The sequence below is a fragment of the Xyrauchen texanus genome, chromosome 20 (assembly GCF_025860055.1).
Source record: "Xyrauchen texanus isolate HMW12.3.18 chromosome 20, RBS_HiC_50CHRs, whole genome shotgun sequence".
Classification (NCBI taxonomy): domain Eukaryota; kingdom Metazoa; phylum Chordata; class Actinopteri; order Cypriniformes; family Catostomidae; genus Xyrauchen; species Xyrauchen texanus.
Genome location: NC_068295.1, coordinates 33,550,078 through 33,571,963, shown reverse-complemented (window position 1 = coordinate 33,571,963; position 21,886 = coordinate 33,550,078). Strand labels below are relative to the sequence as shown.

Here is a 21,886-nt window from a genome sequence, read left to right as displayed (position 1 = left end):
CGAAACAGTTTGGGTAGATTCTGGACAGTGAAGGACAGTGGTGAGTACCATGAGGAATCTGGTCAGTACGAGTCTGGAATAGTTGAGGGGACAGTGCTTAATTTAGTCTATTTCTTGCTAGGCAAATGACAGTCCCTCAAGTCAAAAGGTAGCATGTCATTGTTTGCATGCCTAAAGAGGTCAAAACTGCTTAGTCAAGTTGTGTGTTTATATTTCTGGTTGCTCCCAATGCCGTACAACCGCTTTATCATTAACCACATCTGTGCGTGCAAGGCCATAGATGCACCTGTTCAGCACACTTGCTAAACATAGTTCAAACTGATTTTCCAAGTCAAGTCTGTTAGTATATTTATTTATGGCTTTGTTAAAATCTGAACACATCTCATATTTCAACACAAACTGAATGACTTAAGGAGGCCCATATCTTATTTGTCAAACTGAAATGGATAGCATTTCCTTGTGACAGTTTGACTTTTATCACTCTCGTGTTGAATACTTTGAATTCTCAGTTTGGTTCAGCTAGATGTGAATTTCAGCACAAGCAGGTAAAGTTATTTAAAGAGCAGAGTACTTTGCTTTCAGTTCTAATAGTTTAGTGTTCCTGTAACTCCACTGATAGAACATTTGAGCCAGAAATGGGTGTGGGTTCGATACCCAGGGAATAGATGCACTGTTTAAAATCTATAGATATATAATATACATTTGATATAAGTGTGTATATCTTGAATGCATTGTTAATCATGCACTTTTAGTGAAACTTTGTTATATATTTGCAATATGCACTACTGGACAAAACTTTTGAAAGGCTTGACTGAAATGTTTCTCATGATCTTAAAAATGTTTTGATCTGAAGGCGTATGCTTAAATGTTTGAAATTTGTTTTGTAGACAAAAATTTAATTGTGCCACCATATTAATTTATTTCATTATAAAACTAAAATTGAATTTAAACATTTTTGAAATTGATGACCTGGACCAAATAATAAAGTAAAGTAGCCAATAGTTGCCCAAAGTAGATGGGAACTCCTTCAATACTGTTTAAAAAGCATTCCAGGGTGATGCCTCAAGAAGTACATGTCTGCAAATTCTAGAGAAAGGGTGACTACTTGCTAAAATATAACAGTTTTGATTTATTTTGCATTTTGTTTAGTCACAACATAATTCCCATATTTCCATTTATGTTATTCCATAGTTTTGATGACTTTACTATTATTCTAAAATGTGAAAAAAAAAAATATACATATATAAGAATGAGTGTTTCAAAATTTTTGACCGGTAGTGTACATTATATTTATGCATGTGTGTATATATATGTACATGTCTGTGTCTTCTTTCTAACTAGACAGTAATAGAGAGGTTTTTAGGACACCCCTTGTGAAACCGAGGATGTCTGGTCACCCTGCACTTTAGAAATCAAATAAGGTATAAACTTTAACTTTTCAATGTTGAGCATGTTTGCGGATGGCTTGTGTGTAATTTTTGCCACAACAGAAGTTTTGACAATAGCCATTCTACAGGTCACTACCTGTTTTTCATTGTTGGTCTTTGTATGGTCTTGTTGAAGGGTTAAATTAAACCCTGTAGACTTCCGCGTCTGCTCTAGAGGGTTTAACAAGTACACTGGATGGTTTCATGCCTTTAGTGAATGCTTGATCTCTATTGTTTAATGTCCTGCAGTATCTTCCGGACCTGTGGACAATACAGTAGACTGTCTATCTGTAGCAAGGACGTTGTTGTGCACACTGCATTAAGTATGTGTGTCCAGTCTGAAGGAGTGAATTAAGTATGTAAGACCTTTAGTTGGAGAAATGATTGAATGGCCATTGATCATGACATACTTGCACTATTGGCAAGTCTTTGTAATTACAAGGATGTTTATAATACCTAAAGCAAGTCTCCAGACTAAAAGAGCCATTGGCTCCAAAACTGAAACATTAAGGAGCCAAATGGCTGTTTTCAGTCGCCAAATCTCAGAAGTTATCGATTTAGATAGATAGACGAAGAAAAGGAAGACGGCTGATAACCCATTAATCGGAGGTTTAATAAACATATATAATATGCATGGGACTCTTATTTTTAAATGTCTGAACTCCCCGTTCATGCACGGCAGGTTCGCTGAGAAAGTGAATCTGATTAAAACTGCTACCCTGAGTTCAAACCCTCAGTTCTTTTCGGGTGATTCATGAAAAAGACCCAGTTCAAAAGAGTAATTTAGTCACGACTCTCTTGCACTGGATTTGTTGTTGTTGCGTGTGTGCTGCGAGTTTATCACAACAGAACCTGTGAAAAGACACACTGGTGTGCGCTCTTTAGATGCATTCAATAACTGATAAGATGATATCTGACAAAACCACATATGAATGCACACAACCCGACTGTCACCAATGGCACCAATAATTTTTAATTAAAGTGGCAAGAAATTATTTAGTCGCAATCTGTAGCCCTGTAACGGAAGCTATGCATTAACATTCACTTTCTCAATGACAGTTGCTTGGGTGGTGCCTGCCCCTCCGCAAGTACCCAACCAGAATGCTGGCATCTGTGCTCATGGACAATCAGTTCCAAAGCAGATTGTTTTAAGCCAGTCAGCTGAGTTGTAAATGCCATGCATGTAGTGACTGGATCTACCAGCAGGGGCTTACTGCTGAAGCTAAGCAGCTAAACTTGTCCCCTTGACTGCATTACACCATCTCTACACATCACTCATTCCAGCAACACTGCTATTCATTGGCTAAGTCTTTGGCCATCGAGACAATTATTGGCCCTTGCATCTTGTCTACGCAATTGTCCCCTGCAGGCTTGTTGGGCGCAGGACAGGAGAAAAGAGAACATCAATGGCAGAACACAACCTCCTCAACACGGTCTCCATGGAAACCAGCCCAGCACCTATTTATTGTCTTGTAAATAGGACAAGAGGAAAAGGGAAATGAGTGTTGTTTCTGTTAATGTTGGCAAATCATGGACTATTGTGGAGAGCAAATTGGACTTGTTGTGACCTGGCTGAGGACCAAAACGTCAGCCTGACCGTTATTATATGCTGCTTTTGTTTTTTAAATACAAAGAAATGCTAAAAGGAGCCAAGATCTTGCCAGATCATAATAAACATTTATAGGATTTATAAGGCTGTAATCAATCGAAACAGAGTTGATCCTTTTGTTGTTTTGTGTATGAAGTATTTTTTACTTTTTAAATGTCTAAAAAGGATTTGACATGACTTTTTGTACCATGAAAAGACTTGAGTATTCATACTAAGAACTAACTTGTACTAATGCTGTCTTTGTCAACATGATCACATGGGAAATCAGCATGTTGCTTCCGAATGTTCAAGTATCCTGAATTCGATCCAATTCTACCGAATTCCTGAAAAGTGTAATCCTCCATCTGACATTTTTGTATCAATTCAAGTGTGTTCATCTTTCCCTTTGGAGAGATGGCATGTTTGCTCTAGAGTTCTGCAACCCAACCTGGGCCCAATGGGACCTGAGAACCCGATGGGCTATAGGCCTGGTTCGGGTCAGTTTTTCAAGTAGGACTTCGGGGTTCAGGTCGGGTTCGAGTTTGTGTGAACAGGTACGCACTCTCACTCACAGACACACATGAATGGACAATTTAGGGGTTGTTCACTCTGAATGTGTTTTTGCGTGATTCTGTTCTATTTTCCCATACGTTTAACAACACTTCCAGCTTCGACCGGGGGGGCAGTTGTTTGAATTTTAGTAAGCACAGATGAATTTCAGCAGCAGAACTTTTAAGCTAATGTCCCTGAATTCACAGTGTGATCAGTCTGTTGAAGTCATGTCAGAATAATCATATTTGTGGTTAGTTTAATGTTTGCTTAAATGTTTGTACTATTGAGGAAATATAGAACTTTTCATAAAACATTTGTCATTTTCCATCATTCTATGGGAATGCAGGAGAACAATAAAATACATAAAGCCTCAATTGTACACATAATGACCATCATTGCTTTTAAAGTCTGTTATATTGGCACTAAAAAGATTATGATCTTTACAATAAATGAAAAGAAGAGAAATACAAAATTGCATAATTTCTTTCCAACTATAATCACTTAAAAATCATTTACTCAATTCCCAGGAGGATTTGAAAGAAGCACAAGTATTTTAAATGCTTTTTTCCCCATGTGAAACGAGTATAACTGAAAAGTTTTGACTTGTCAAACATGTGGGTGTTTTTGTGTCTGTGTGACTGTGTGTCCATAGGGGCTATGTTATGCCACAGTTACGGTGAATTAAAAAAATCACTCAGGTGCTGGCAATATACAGTATTCACCTTCTGAAGCGACCCACAAACCACAGCTCTTTGCAATCCATGCATCATTACACTCTGCTGGATACATTTCTGTGTCATGCAGAGGTTTATATCTTACTAGCTGTCTTACACATTCACTTTTATTATAATTGGTAACCTCTGATTATAATGTAAATGTCATGGAAATAAATTCCACCTACCCAGAACGTGTAGCAATAATGTAAAAGTCAAGTCAAGACATTTTTATTTGTATAGCACTTTTAACAAGATATATTGTTGCAAAGCAGCTTTACAGAAAAATGTACTGTAATGTTTTAATTGTCTTAAAGTTTCCAGTGAACAGCTTCATTGAAAACTTTGAAAACCATGCCTTAATGTTTTTGTTTTTATCTTATATATATATACACACACACACACAGTATAAAGAACTATCTTTCAGACTTTTTTGTTATTATTGATTCATTCTGATTATCTATAGTCAAATAATTGTTTGCGATTTGTGGCATTCAGTTCCTTTTAATTTTAGATGGTAGGAAATAAATTCCAGTTCCAGTATATAATTTCTTGTCATTGAACAGATGTATTCTAATTTGGGACGAATCAATATTTTAGTTTATTAAATCCAGGATGTATAAGAGATCATTCCTATTAGCACATGAAGAAGCACTCACTGATGGCTTTGAACAGCTAGAACTGTCCCACTTGAGATCTAGAGATGACCCATCATCTACTGACAGTTTGTGTTGAGTAGAATTAATAAAGCAATGAATTGATAGAGCTGTATCAAAATTACTTACTAGAAAACAAACTCCACTGTCATCATATGCTTGATCTTTTTATTAGTTTTATTGATGCCAGTATTATTTTGATTGTGAGATATAACTGACTTTGCTGAAGGCAAAGATTGTTAATCAAAGGACAACTTTGTGCTTGAGTGAGTGTTTGGATTCAATACCACCTTCCGGACACTGGCCCTTTCTCCACTGGCTTGGTTTTGGGCCTGGTGTGTGAATGTGCAAGAGTGACTTGAGTTGAATAAGAAAGACTGTCAAGAGCACAAAGGGTCTGTTATCCTCTGAAACCTCAAAAATACATAGACTAATGATAAGTGGTGTGAATGTGTGTCTGTGTTTTCATGTGTACCTGTATGCAGAGTATTAAGACATACAGTAAAAACTTGCTATACATCTGTGATATGGGGACAGAATAGGCTATATTGAGATGAATCTCACAAAATGTATGGGTCATTATTTTTTTGCTTCAAATTCAAAATATTAAAAAAATAGGAAAATCTATTTTATTTAAACCTTATATTGCGTTTCAGTCAAAATTGACCAATTAACGTTTTCTTTCTTTCTGAAAACTGTTGTTTATTTCATCCATTTGGAATAAAGTTCCATGACTTTGTTCACACAGGGCATCTGAACACACACACAAGTTGTTTTTTTTTTTTTTTTTGGAAAATTTTCATAAAATTGTATTGGTTATTTCAGTTTGCTACACCTGTGGTGTTTCTGGTCTAAAGTGACCAGCCATTGCAAATGAATGGATTAGACTACAAAATACAGAAATATTAAGTCTTCAGGAGCATCCCAATCCTTTAGATGAGCACATACAGTATATGGATGTATTTTTTGCTTACACCAAGTCCTCGGACATGTGCACACACACAACACACACATAGACACACAGCGTGTTAAGCGCCCATATGTGCATTTGTCTTTCCATGTACACTTTTTAAGGAGTATGTTTGACCTTAGTGCTGCTTTTGACACTATTGACCATGCTATCCTTTTGGATCGTTGAAGTGTGAGGTTGGCATTCAGGGGACTGTGCCAAAATGGTTTGTCTTATTTAAACTGTAAATTTAGCATCATGTACCGCTCCTTTAAAATATGGTCTTCCTCAAGGCTCTGTACTAGGCCCCATATTATTCTCATTATATGTGTGCCCTCTAGGATCTATCTGCCACCAACATGGAATTTTGTATTATTTGTATGCCGACGACACACAGCTTTACGTCACACAAAAACGGGAGACAAGCAATCGCTAATGTCTTTACGTCCCTATTAATCTAGGGGTATCGAAGGGACATAAACCAGAACCAACTAGAACAACCTTGTATAAATAAACAAAGAAGCTTAAGCAGACCACCAACAAGGCTTGAAGCAGGCTTTACTGAGAATAAATGTATTTACATACATATGATCAAACAAAAGGAAACACAAAAATGGTGAAAAAGGAAAGAGAGTGTTGCCAACAAAAAGGAACAAGAAAAACCAACTAACCAAAAGCAGAAAAGACTTACTGAAAACAAAAACAAAAAATAAATCTGCCTACTCTAGCTAAAACAAAAACTTACAATTGGTGGCAACCACTCCTTGCCTGGTGTTACTAGACAGTGTTAAGGTCTACATGTTGCAACACGTGTAGGGACCCTAACCTGTTCCCAATTCAAATATATAACATGTATCCTGAAAGGTCCAAGGACCTTACAAAGTTGAAAAAAGAAAACAAAGCACAGAAACAAACTGAGAGGCTTGTCAACAAAAACCACAAGCAATACAAAACAGGTTCCCTTATATCACAGCCATCTTGGATTTTATAGGCCTAGGTGATCTCAGGACTCCACGTGCGATTGGCTGATCACACAAGACAGGCAGTGATTGGCTGGAACAAAGGCAAATGGAGGAACCAATGGGGGCAGACTCCTGAAACAGAAAACACACAGAGAGAAAAGAAAACACATAGGCCTGTTACGCCACATACGTAACAAACATCAATCATGAATTGTTTGATGGAAGTTAAGTGTTGGCTATCTAATAATTTCTTTGGTTAAAAGACAATAAATCAGACATTTTTATTTTTGACCCATCTTTTGTGGCATTTGCCCATATACTTATATCATCTTAGAGTTATTTCTTAAATAAAGCCTGTTCTTGGATTTAAAGATCTGGAGGTGATAATTCATGCTTTTATTTCATCCCGTCTCAACTACTGTAATTCCCTCTACTCGGGAATCGGTCATAAGCAGTTATCCCGTCTACAACTTGTGCAGAATGCTTCAGCCAGGTTACTGACTGGCACCAGGAACAGGGAACATATTACTCCCATCTTGTCTTCCTTCACTCGTTGCCAGTTAAATACCAAGTCGACTTAAAAATTATATTGTGTGTTTTTAAAGGACTACATGGCCAGTCTCCAGAGTACATCAATGACCTTCTTACACCCTATAATTCCTCTTGGCTATTGAGATCGTTCTACCAAATGCTGTTATCTGTTACATTGCTGAACGAAGAGACTGTGATGATGACGTGAAGAACCCAATTGCAGTTTATTAAACACAACTTAAATTCCAAAAACACTAACAGTAAACAAGAACTAAACGTGAACTTGACAACGACTAGACCAAAACAACCACAAAAATGTGTTACATTAACAATACTCCACAAAGGACAATGGCAAACATGAGGGCATTAACATTTAATACTTTTACATGGGTAACAAGTTAACAAGACCACCAATGAAAATACAAGACTGATAACAATATAACAAGACAATGAAACATGAACCAATAACAAGACAAGAATAATAAACAAAGGAACCAATGTGAACAAAACACATGAAACATGTCTGGAACAGGATAATCACATGACTAGACAAGGAACCTGAAGACATGAACAGGGCTAACTTTTCAAAATAAAATACACGAAAAACAGCATTTTGGATAACGTAAACATTTAAAAACTGCTTTAAGTAAAGATGAGTTGAATATTTCAAGATCTACTTTTCAGATAATGTTGTGTTTGGGCTCGTTTGAATCGGAATCGTTTGCTGTAAGTTAAGATATGTCGTTGTCTGTGTTATATGTATGTTTCAGGAAGTAATGAGACAAAACATGGCAAAAAAGACATTCTTGTTTAATATATATATGTGTGTCAGTGGGTATTTCATATACTAATACTCTGCAGTTTGGCCTCTGAGTGAAACAAACTTAATTTTAGTAATTGAGACCTTTCCAACGATATTTAACACATGGCTATCTCTTCTTTTTCTGTTTTTACCAACTCTGAATAATTGTGATAAATTTGCTAATTATGTGAACTAAACAGTTATAATTTGTCAGCCAATTAAAAAGCATGATTTAAGAATCAGTAGGATCAGCTATATGCATTGTAAAGTCCAGATTCTAAGCTTTAAAATGACACGTTTAGTTTATATCAAGTAAGTGGGTATTTCACATAATGAATATGCAATGATGTTTCCTTTTCGGGTGTGGGCTTATGTGTGCTTTTCCCTAATTGTTTATTTTTCTCTGTGTAGGTGCTGCTCAGAGCGGCGTAAGGAGAAGTCTCGTGATGCGGCGCGCTGCAGACGCAGTAAGGAGACAGAGGTGTTTTATGAGCTGGCACATCAGCTGCCCTTCCCACATAGCCTCAGTTCACACCTGGACAAAGCTTCCATCATGAGACTGGCCATCAGCTTCCTGCACACACGCAAACTCCTCGCCTCAGGTACACAGACACACACAAACATACTAAATCACATCTGGGTAATCATATCTATGATCCTACCAGGGACATTATATCAATATGTCTTATGTAATAAATACAGCACCAGGAGATTTTCATTCCTCTTGTATGCACATTGTTGAACAATATTAATGATATAGTATTATATTCTTACAATATGCACTATCAGTCAAATGTTTGGACAAAGCAACTAAATTATTACTTTTTTCACATATTAGAATGAAAGCATAATCAAAACTATTGCTGCATCCCAATTCGCCTACTTATGCCCTAAAAGTGTGTACTCTTTTTGTGATAGAAAAGTGTATACTTTTGATTGCAAGCATTCAGACCTACTGTCATGTCATAAAATCACATTTTGAAGCCAAAGACCCCTTGGTCACATAGTTAAGTGCATCCTGTCATTAAATACAAGTTACATATTTTTATTTTAACTATCATTTATTCGTTATTAAAGCATAAACTATCATTTATGCTACCCTACAGTACAATGCTTCCTACCTTAGAAGAAGCAGCACGTCGTGAAAGATCTGCCAGTCGCGGGTCTGTCGTGTGGAGCACCGCTGATGTTTCTACATAATGTAACACACACTTCGAAAATCTGCTGGAAATAGTAGACCATCCGGGCAACTTTTGTGCACTCATATAAACATGCTATGATTTAGGACACACTCATTCTAATCTCGGAATATGTTATAGGGCGAATAGGGGGCGAATTGGGACGCAGGGTATAAAAGAATACAAATGGAATTTGGTTATTAATGGATTATTTAGTGTTAACAAAAAACACGGGTAACACTTTACAATGAGGTTGCGTTCATTAAAATGTGTTAATGCATTAGGTATCATTAGCTAACTATGAACAATATGTTTTTACAGCATTAATAAATATTTGTTAATGATAGTTAATAAAAATACTTTTGTGAGATCATGAGAAACATAAATTCAGTCAAGTGAGTCCAAACTTTTGACTTGTCGTGTATCATTTAAATTTAAGATATAAATTATTTTAATTTTATTATTATTATGTATAATGTTATTCTTAAATCATTTATATATTACTTTGTTAATAAAATAATAGTTTCTTAAACCCTTAAACCTATTATTGCAGTGTTTGTACAATAAATGTTGCTATTTCTATAGAGTGCAGCATGATACGTAAAGGTAATCAAACAGTCGACTCTAGAGCACCTGTTAGCACAACATTACAGGTAGACCATACGCCTGTATTTGACGCCATATCAAAATAAGAACCACGCTGCAAATACACACTCTGATGATAATCAAATTGTAAAGCTCTAGTCTGATCTCGTATCTGGGTTTACTATCATTAGCATGGCACTATTATGAGGAAATGTTTTAGTCGTAATGCCAGACTGCATTAACGTTATTGTTGTATTATACAAATGAGGCGGTGCTTTATGTAAGGATATAATTGTGTTAGTGAATATTGAACCTGCTGTAACTCTGTCAGGGTTAATTATCTTTAGCTGTATGTGCTAATCTTATAAATCAAAGCCAGCACACCATGAATACAACGATTGAATAAAAACATATTTCAAATTGAAATGCTGTGCCATTTTCGACATCATGCATAGGTTCTTGCATGTCTTGTAATGAAGTGCAGTGTGTCAAGGTTTAATAGACTTGCAATTATGTTTGAAGATCTACGTCAGAGGGAAAGATTTTCAATGATCATATGGCTTCAAAAGACTTGAAATATAGAGCAAATGTCAAACGGACCAATTTTTTGGTGCTTTTTTATAATCACTAGTAGGGCGGCACAATAATGGTTTAAATGAATATCATGATTATTTTGTTAAAAATTTGAATCACGATTTTGCATTGCTGCAGTTCTGTTGAAAGTTTCTTTGACTCAAGGAGGTATGGCAAGAGGATGTGTGCGTGTTCATATTGTTTGTGTGTTTTGATTATAAAATTAGAATCTCCGGAAGCTGGACAAAAGAGCCCCAACATTCAACATTCCATTCTGTGTTTGAACAGACAGAGATTACAGAATTAGATCACAGTTTTGCTTGCGGGCTGCTACTTTTAAATTGCTTCTGGTGCGGTTTATGTCCTCTCAGGAAAGGACTTGAAGTGAATTGAAAGTCAAATGTTCACACTGAAGTGTTATGACCTATTTGATAATTATTTTGATTACTGTAGGTACAGTACAAAATAATGTGGTTTAACTGCTGTGTGGATAAATTTTGTTTAAATTCGCTATTGTTCAGCGAATTTCTGAACTTTGTTTTTATCCTGTTTTGGGTGATGAATCTGCGTTCACATAAACAATTGCCATAGGTATGACCATCTGATGGAGCTTCTCCATTTCAGTGAAAACACCACTGTGTTCATTTAACACAGCCTCTGCGAACTGCTGGAAGGGCAATGAATCTCAAGGGACTATTACTTGCTTCAGCATTGTCAGCTCCTGCTGGACTTCCTGTGCGTTCACATTAGATGAGAAGGGTTTCAGCAGATTTTCAAGTTTGTCTTCATCAGGTATCAGGAACCTTTTTTCACTAAGGAGCCAATATTTACATTTTTGGTTGATTAATTGTTTCAGATGAGCCATAGCACAAATTAATAATTAGCTATTTTACTTTACTAGTTTTTCAATAAATAAAATGTTTATTATGCCTATAGACTACTCAAAATACAAACAAACAAACATTTAACAATTGTTTATGAAAAAGTTTTCATTGCCTTAAAAAATGTCTTGATATCCGATTATATTGTCAACCCACCTGCCGAGGGTCAGTGAATATTTTTGCTTTATTTATTTTGCTTTAAAAATTTAATAATTTATTGAAACACAAAAAAACTTAAATAAAATACATTTCTAAATTCAAATTGCACTTTAAACGAAATCAAAAAAGCAATTAAAATAACAAAGTGATCAAAAAAATCGTATATATAACCACCTCCCCAAATCCAAATAGTCTCCAACTGCCCCATTTGCCATCACGCAAGCATCAATCAATGACAACATTTGAAAAATTGCTAATAGCTTACAAATAAAGAACTAAAGGCAATTTCAAATGTAAAGATAATTACAATAAGCATCATAATAAATACGCTTAATGAATTCCCTTGTGTTCCCACAACATGCTTCCAAATGTGTATTATTATTATTATTGAATGTGTTTGCATTGCGTTTTGGGAATACAGTTAATGCTGCCTAAATAAAATAAAACTCAATTATAGGTTCAAGGTGTCATGTATTATTTTATGATTGAATCACTTTTTTCTTTGTTTATAAGAATATATATATATATATATTATACAGTACTGTGCAGAAGTTTTAGGCACTTGAGAAAAATGTTGCATAGTGAGCATGTCTTTAAAAATAATGACATAAATAGTTTTCATTTATCACTTAATGTCATACAAAGTCCAGTAAACATAATAAAACTAAATCAATATTTGGTGTGAACACATTTGTCTTTAAAAAGGCACCAATTCTCCTAGGTACTCCTGGACACGGCTTTTCTTGGTTGTTGGCAGATATGATGTTCCAAGTTTGTAGGCCTCCTGATCTTCCATTTAAATTCTTCTTTCGCCACAGTTCTTGTATCAATTTAGGATGTCTCAATATCTTCTCTTCATGTAACCCCAGACTGACACGGTGTTCATTGGGAGCCATGCTATCTGTTGCATGGCTCCCTGTTCTTCTATTCTAATCTTTTCTATTTGTAAAAGTAATGTTTGTGAGTCTAACTTTTATATTTCCTATTGGCACACTAAAGCTAAAGATCTAAATAACCATCTTAAGGCAAATGCTTTTGTGAAACGTCTTTTGTGCCTAACACATGCAATGACAGCTTTTCTTTTGTCTGTTCTTAGATGATAAAATATAATAATGTTTCTTCAAGCTTTTGTCTTTGTGACTAACAGCATTTCTTGTCATGTGCAACTCTCGAGACTTCTCACAGGTCACCCACCTGTTGCAGGTAGATTAGCAAAATTACTTTTTACATACACGTAAAAAATAACAAACATTTGTAAAATCGCTCCTAGAAAATGCTCTTACCGCTAAGATCAATAGTTATTGGCAAATGAGGCCCAAAACTCTGTGCATGTCTTGGAGAAGCGCTTTCATTGCACTCGTGAACAGCAAGCTCACTGAGCACACATATCAAATCAGGCACGCATCGGTGGCTTTTCTTTCATTTGTTCTTATATATAATCTCACATGTTTTGTCAAAGGTGCATCTTTGTGTTTAATTTCTTGTCATATATCACTCCGAGAGGTCTTACATGTCACCCTACACAGTGGCTGGTACATCAGCAAAATTACCTACCATTGCGCTTGAAAAATCTGCATTTGGCCGGTGTTAATTTCAAACCCTGTTCACCAGGAGTAGGCTGTATGACAAATTTGGGAGAAAGGAAATCAAAACAGTGTCATTGACTTCAAGCTTTGCAATTGCACCCACACTTTCTGCAGGAAAAGTATCTCTAGAAAGTTTTAAACAATCATGTGTTGGTGAATGGTTAGACACCAGGTGAGCCACTTGTGGCTTGCGTGCCATAGGCTCCCGACCCCTGGTCTACACCATAGAGGCAGAAATTCTCAGAAGACTATTTAGCAACAACGGCTTTCTTTGTTTCCAAAGTTGTGAACCATGAAAGAAGATCCATTGTGTCAGCAGGGAATCTTCTATCAATTTCATCAATCAAGGATTCAACATACCTGCACTTCATGTCATCAAAAGCTGGCTTTTGAATGTGGCATTCAAAAAGTTTGTCTCCTTTAAATTTGTTTCCTTCAAGAGAGCTGAAGAACTCCTGTTCTGCAGGACCAGGGTGAGCTATTAATTGTCTCAATGCCTCCTTTGGTTCCTTGAGTCATTGGTTGGACTGTGGAGAAGTCCCACATCCTTCATCATGTGACAGAGGGCCACAAAGTGTAACTGTCTCACAGCAATCAATATCTTTTTGGCTCTGCCAGAGTCTTGACTGTTGGAGGCTGTCATGTGTTCCAGGACATCTCTCTGAGCTTTCGGTGACCTACACACCATTGACACTGCACTGTGAACTGACCACCATCTCACTGTGCGGGGTTGGTAAACTCCAGTTGTTGCTCAATCTAGCTCATTCTAGCACCATCTGTACAAACTGCTACAAGGTTTCTTCCATCTAAATTCTTCTTTGTCATCAGTTGTCTAACATCCTTAACAATCGTGTCTGCTCTTTTATCCATATTTTCAGAGTTTCTGAACAATTTTGTTAGAATGTTACTTATGTCTGTGGACTCATCTAGCACAAAGGAAAACACTGGACTTTTTAGGACAGCCTTAGCAAGATCATCAACCAGTGTGCCTGCAATAGCTTGTTGCATTTCTGATATTTCTTTCTCATTAAGATAGCTTCCATAGTTTGATAAATCTGTCTTCTAGCCATCCAATCTTTGAAATCATTGATACACTCTGCTAACTTGGAGAATTATGAAATTTTGTCGGGTTTCAAGGAAAGTTGGGTATTGTCGGCATAACAGTGAAAACAAATTCCATAATTCCAATTTTGTTTCTGGTGATTTCAATTTCTCAGTAAAGAAATTCATAAAGTCATTATTACTGTGCTGCTATGGAATATCAAGTTCTGTCGAAACCTTACTAATTTATCCAAAGTGCTGAATAAACACCTAGGATTATTGTGATAGCAATAATCAATTAGTAAGCAATTTAGTAATAATCAACTAAATAAGCAATTTAGCTTATTTAAGGTAAACAACAGAGGATTTCACTTTTAATTTTGCATCAGAAATGAAAAACAAAAAACAAAATACCATTTAAAAAAAAAAAAAAAAAACCATTAAAATCTGCGTTTTTTGCCTTAAATTCGTGTCTTGCTTTGTTTCTTTGTTGCTTTTTCTGCCACAAAATTTTAGTGTTTTTTCCCCCACTTTTTTATCATCGATCCTTATTCTTGCTGCTTCTTTTTCTTTTTTTTTCCCTTTTCTTTGAGACTGTAGGACATGAACACATTGTAAATCAGATCTTCTGAATTGGGCCTGAGAAACATTTTTTTTGTTTTTTCCCCTGTATAATAAATAAACTCAAACTCAACTACTCTTACAGCTTATTGCTAAATAGCAAGGATTTTCTGAAAATAATTGTATAAACAAATATACAATAATTATAAATTATGTTAATAATAAATGCTCTATCCTACAATATATCAATAAAAAGACAAAATGGCATTTAGTTAGAGCCATAAATAAACAGTATGGATTAATAAAATAAACTGTATTACCAAATGCACAATCCTCCTTTTGGAGGGTTTGTCCAACATAATGTATTTGCACATGTAGTTATTTGCACAGTTTTTCTTTGTAAATCACCCGCAATAGGCCCACAAAATGCACACGCAATTTGATCTTGGTGTACTGGATCCTAGTAAATTTGGGCCTATGTCTTGTATATTAAAGAATAATAAAATAATAATAAAGTTGCCATATCTCACCTAGGGCACCAAGTGAACCAAGACTGCCACTGGTGCCCCCTCAAAACAAATAGATCCATGACACCTTTTTGTTTGGGTATCCAGTACATGCAGAATTGGAAAAAGAAAGAGCGAGAGAGAGAGAGAGAGAGTGTAAGAGTGTAAGAGAGAGTGAGGGAGTGGATACAGACATTGAAAGGCAGCCCTGTCAGTATGAGATGGTACATCAGATTGTGTTATCAGGAGGTCTAAGAGCTCCGTGCTGGAAGTATGATTGGTGCTTTCTTTACGGCTGGCGCTCTCCATCTCGGGCAAGCCAAAACATAATCGAACCCTGGCGCCACATCCAACCCCTCCTCCAAACATCACCCTACCCACGCTGAGGGTGCATGGGAAACACCTTTTACATAAGATCCCCGTCCCCTATACGCACTGATGTATAGAACTGATTCGGTCGCCCATTGAATCACTCTTTTCACCCATGGGTTGCTTTGGAAAAAAGGCTGTTATGAAATAAGTTGTGGGTGAGATATGATCAGATTGGCATCAGTGCATGTTAATGACTGATGTTATTTTAAGTATGACACAGTCAAGTTTCACAACTAAGTACAGTTGCCCAAATACTGTATGTAATACTGTAAGCTACAATTAAAAATGTTTGATTCTCTTTTTGGATTAAATGTATTTAATAAAAATTTAAAATATTTAGATTTAAAATGTGTAAAGTATATACTATATATCAAACGGTGTGGCATTCAAAACAAGTGGTATTGTAAAGAAATATTGCACAATTATTTACAATTCACAAAAATATATTTTTGTAAAGTTTCAAACTATAAAACAAAAGATTTAGTGTTCAAATAGTATTTTGAAACATTGTTGTTGTCAAACGTTAGTGGAACATGTCCATAGTTAATGTGATGATCTGCACCTGTGGTTACTCTGCGAGGACACTAGTGTGAACTTTAGGAAAACTTACTTCATACATCAAAAAATTTGGCATTTACAAAAAATGTATTACCAGTTGAATTGAAGTCATTAAAAAAAATGGCTGAGGGAAGCATCATTAGTTTGCTACTTGGTTTGACATTTTGTTATCTTTGCACTGAAATGTGTACATTTTTAAATATGAGTGTCCAAGTACTTTTTGGGGCCACTGTATGATCATGCAAAATTGGATTGTTTGCTCATTTATGCTGAAAGCATAGTTGAAAGCGACTGTTGTGGTTTATATTAGTGAACGGCTTTAAGAGGCTATTTCCTCCAGTCCATTCTGTCCAAAATTCCAAGGTCAGAGGTCTATAGATTTATGTGGAAATGCGTCGTAACCGCTTTCTTTTATGACAATAAACAAGTTATTGAGTGCTTGTTTTATTTTATTTTGTTACTTTATTTAATTTAATTTTTGCATCTTTTTTTTGGTTTGGTTTGAAATCATTTTTTTTTGTTTAAGCATGCTCAAACCTAGAAAAAAAAATTGTCAGTGGGGTAAAAAACATGAAGCTAATTCAAGATTCATTTTCTGAAATGAAGTCGTATTTTGTTATGATCAGTTTAGCTTATTAATGTACTCAACGGAGGAACTGCCTTACCCTGAGTCACAGCAATAAACCTACAAGAATAAATTATATTCAGAACTGTAAGGATCGATTTGGCAGGACATTTTAGGCCTCCATCATTCATCATTGTATGTTTACGTTATTACAGAGAAAAGAAGGAATGGCACAAATTTGGATTGGATTGGTTTGATTTTGGACAGACACATCTCGGCAGAGCTTTGATGCACATTCCCTTTTAGTCCTGCATTATGTAAGGCAACTACAAATAGATTGGTCTGAAACATCCTCCTTGAATGCAATCTTGATGGGTTCAAGTATTGCAAGATGTACTTTGACCTTAGAAGATCAATATTAGAATGGAAATATGATATAATCTCTAGATCCCAGATGACCATTCGTCCCTATAGATACATGTCTATCTCTACCACATAAACCGACTCAATTATTTCACTTCGATCTGAACTTGGATGCCGTTTAGTTTTATCTCAAATTGAAAGCCATGGTGCAAGAATGCCTTCAAAGATGTAACCTTAACTCTCGTGGGGCCACGGTCTCTGGGCTCGGCACAGATCCAGCCCTGGGACCTCAGTCTAGGCCTTGAGAAAGTTTCTTATCTAGAGGAAGCACACTGGAGCAATCACAGGCTTCCAACCCCCCAGTGTGGAGCCGCTCTGTTCTCCATGTCCTTGTGCTCGACAGCTCCCTCCTGAAGCTCGGCCCGATTTGCTGCACTATTCTACCATAGTAGCCAGGTTTAAGTGCTGGTTCTGTATTACCAATGTGTGGGAAATTTGTTTTTATCAAACGGTCACTTGACTTTGATATAGGGTATTATATGTACTATCCAACTAGTAACTTTTGTTTTGCATCCTTTTCTATTTCAATAAAAACATTTTCCATATTTTCAATTTAATTACATTGTGATAATAACAAAACAAGTGAAAAGTAACAGTTTGAACAAATTGAACTGACATGAATTTCTGAATTTCTTAGTATTTTGTATGCCTCCCTTTTGCTTGAATGATGCATGCACTCCAGCTGGCATGAACACCATAAGTTTGTGCAAGATCTGTTCATCTGTGTTATCCAGCATGATTTGCGAATGTTCCAATGAGCATCTTGTTTTTCAATGGACGCAAAAAAATCTGATCTTTTGTATAACGATAACTTATAACATGGTCAATGTAACAAATGTGCTTACATTTGATTCGTGACCAAGTGCAGGATCTGAAATATTTCAAATATTACAACTTTTCATATTACTTAATATTTATCATATAAACATTTCATGTTTTAATATTTCAAAATACAAAAAAAATCCTGGTTTGAATAAATAAAAACAGCAGAATTTCAATGTGACACTTAGACCCCACTTTATAAATATGATATGTATCCATAACGTTTTGCATCAGAAACCAAACACAAATACAACAGCAATATTACAGATCATGTGCCTATTACTGTATGTTTGCTTTGTTCTCTGTAGGTTTGTGTATGTTTCCAAAAGTCTGTATGATTTTCAGAAAAGCGTAACCACAAATATTGGCTTTGATTGCATAACCCCCTCTCAAGTGTTTGTCACAGATGTGGGTTTCACACATACAAGGTAACAGCTGGAGTTTGCCTCTTGAAATTGACAGACTGTATAGATTTAGTGGCATTAAAACAGCAGGGCATTGTGTCTGACTGTTTGTGTGAGTGTATTTTTACATTTTTGTTGGTGTGTGTGGCATTTTTAAGTGGTTTACGAGGACTTTTCTTTTTTAGGTTACAAGCTGGTAATTATAAGGGTATTAACTATAAACGTGGTTTATGAGGACATTTCTAGTGTTCCCATAATTCAAATCTCTTAAACATACAAAACTATGTTTTATTGAAAATGTAAAAATGCAGAAAGTTTTTTGTGAGGGTTAGGGGTTAACTGTTAACAGTATAAAACCATTATGACTGTAGAATCCTCATAATTGTGCGTGTGTGTGAGAGTGCGTGTGTGTGAGAGTGCGTGTGTGTGAGAGTGTGTGTGTGTGTAACGACAGAAGAGATGTCAGTGTTGTATGGGGGGGTTCAGAGTAGCAGGATGAAGTTGCTGTTGTTTATTTTGGATGCCTGCCAGGGACTTAAGAGCCAGAGCAAGATTCACATTCACAAACCTATACATACACTCAAAAACATATACATTTAATCAGTATTTTTGTCTTGTTTTCCAGTATAAATATCTAAACATCCTTAAAGCAATATACATTTACTTGAAGCTAATATGCCTCAAAGTAAGCTTCTTTTTCTAAACTTTTTGGCATATTGTTTAAATGTAAACTAAATTAATTAAGGATTAACAAGTTAAAATAACAAAATTAACTAAATTAAAAGTGCTATAATCGAATTTATTAATGGAAAGGTATAAAACTGTTCCTACTCCCTAAAATATATGAATGAAATAAGTGTTGTGAGATATGTCACCGTCTCTGTGAAAGCTCTATATCAGGGATGGGCAACTGGCGCCCACGGGCCGTATGCGCGCCCTCTGTATCGTTGAATACGGCCCGTGGGCCGCCAGTTGCCCATCCCTGATATAGAGCTTTCACAGAGACGGTGACATATCTCACAACACTTATTTCATTCATATATTTTAGGGAGTAGGAACCGTCGGACAAGACAGAGGATTGATTTTATTTCTTTAAAAAGGTATTATGTAAAGATTGCATTCAGTTTTTATGATTTTATTACAACTATTGACCATAAGCGGTCACAGATCTGCTGATCACTGTAGGATTCTAGCATAGAACATCTTACATTTGTTCATCATTTTTAAGGTAAATTGAGCTCAATTTTACCTCAGCTTGTCAGACGAAATCTGTGACATCTGATGCTGTTTCACTCGTGCTTGTGAAAAATTTAAAAGTTGTTATAAGAGAGAGAAACTTTGAAGAAATGCACAATTGAGATGCCTGACTGATTGTTGAAATGTCTTGTGAATAGAGAGAATGTTCTCTGACACACGGGACTGTTCGGTCCGGGCGTGTGTGTTGTGGTGCTGAAATGTTTTGTATTAATGCACTGATATATTATGTTCTTGTATCCAGTATTGTTATTGATGATAATATATTAGATTTTAACTAATACCTATAAGCTGTTTTATGAGGTGTGGTTGAAAATGTTGTCTGGTCATTTGTGTGTTTGCCTGTTTCTAATGTAGACAATGCAAATGAGATACACTTTCTTAAATTGAAGTATATTGCTTATCAATTGAACATGAATTTGTACAAGTGAACGGCATGTTTTAGTAAAAACGCAAGTTACAAAATAATTATGTTAGTTTTTATAAATAAAAATGTCAATATAGGTAACAAAATCTTTAAAAGAACATTGCATTAGTTGTGCATAGATTATCAACAATGAGGAAATTTGGTAAAGGGGTGAACATTGTTAAAGTGCGGATTTGTCCCTTGGTAGAATGGAGAAAAAATGTTGGCCCTCACCCCCTTCAAAGTTGCCCATCCCTGATCTAGACTCTAACAGCAAACAAAAATGTGTCAGCGGTCAATCTGTCAATAATTTCATGCATTCTAATTGTATTGTAGTTTCAGCTAATTATTGAGGCTTACTGCTATTGTTATGCCAAGTTGCTCATAACAGTTGTCAGCTGAGGGCGCTATTTTCTTCTGTTTTTTAACAATCATTTTTGCATGATTTCAGCCTCAATAAAGCTAATTTGGTATCATTGGAGTGCAGGGTTTTAGAAATAGAGGGCGTGGCTAATCCAACATTTCACAGCACCTTTAAATAGAAAAAACAATTTGCCATTGGACTAAAAGAAATAAACTTAATTTGAGATCCAGTTTTTAAAAACAAATGATCAATTAAAGGTAATGTATGTTTTTGCATGAAACAGAACAAAAATAGTGATTAAGAAAATAATTTCTTGTATGGTACACACACACACAATGTCAAATTCTTTTGTTGTGTTGCAGGCTGTGTTACCAGTACAAAGACGACAGAGGTAGACAGACTGATGGACAGTTGTTATCTGAAGTCACTGGGTGGATTTGTTACTGTGGTAACATCAGATGGAGATATTATCTTCTTATCGGAAAACATCAACAAATTCATGGGCCTCACACAGGTGAGAATTGACGCATACTGTATCAGAGATCCAAAAAATAGATCAGTAGACAATTGGGACAGTTTATACCAAAACAAACAGATACTCAACTATAAAACCCTATAACATGACTTAAAGACCCTATAAAAACTGGTGTTTTGAGACATTTAGTCCATGTCTATTAGCTATGAAGCCATCTATGGCATTTAACTCCTAAAAGTCATAAAACGAACTTTAATCAGATATACACATTTATAATTTACACTTGTTCTCTTCTGGGAAAACATAATAAAAATATTGATGACTCATCTTGCACTACATAGATTTTTGTCCAATTAGATCCTATCTAGAATGAGAATGCTCCTCCCCCTCAATACCACCTGCAACCAACTAGCAAGTAGCAAATTATGATTGATGGCTGTGATGTATCTAAAACCTTTTGGCTGGCAATAAAAAGGGAGGACCCCTTCAATGTTGCCTACCCAAACTTCCTGTTTCAATAGGAAATACCTCAATACAGGAAACTGTGCCAACCAAGCCATTTTATGGGGTCTTTAAACACAAACATTTTGCAGATAGCGTCACAAATTTTCTTGATGTTGTTTCACACAACTCGATGCATCATGCAAATTGTCCAGTAACTGTTGACTGCACATTGAAAGGTCAGTCGAAAATGAGAACAGAGTTCAAAATTGTTTGAACTTTGAGATTTGTTGAGTTACAACACATGGTCTGCGTGCATTGTAGCACATTGGGGAACACTGAATTGAGTCTTGTGAAAGGGCCTTTAGTCTCGTTACAATCTGTTGGTTCTGTTGTTTGTCTCTGTAGCATTTTTAAATTTCCTTTGCTAATCACAAGCAGATTAGATGCCTTTATTAACCACAACTCAAGCCCTTTTCCTTCAGACAATGTTTTGGAGGAAGGATGTGTCGCTTTCTCCATTCCCTTGATTAAGCTCAGCCTCTGGCTCTT

At 35.9% G+C, this 21,886-nt stretch overlaps 1 protein-coding gene across 1 annotated transcript in view; it reads left to right on the top strand.

Annotated features, from left to right (window-relative positions):
• LOC127660680 (endothelial PAS domain-containing protein 1-like) overlaps window positions 1-21,886 on the top strand; it is a 74,550-nt gene that overhangs the window by 15,105 nt on the left and 37,559 nt on the right. Inside the window, exons 2-3 of the mRNA XM_052151046.1 lie at window positions 8,592-8,782; window positions 20,781-20,932. Of these exons, the coding sequence (XP_052007006.1) occupies window positions 8,592-8,782; window positions 20,781-20,932 (343 nt within the window). The remainder of the gene's footprint in view (window positions 1-8,591; window positions 8,783-20,780; window positions 20,933-21,886) is intronic.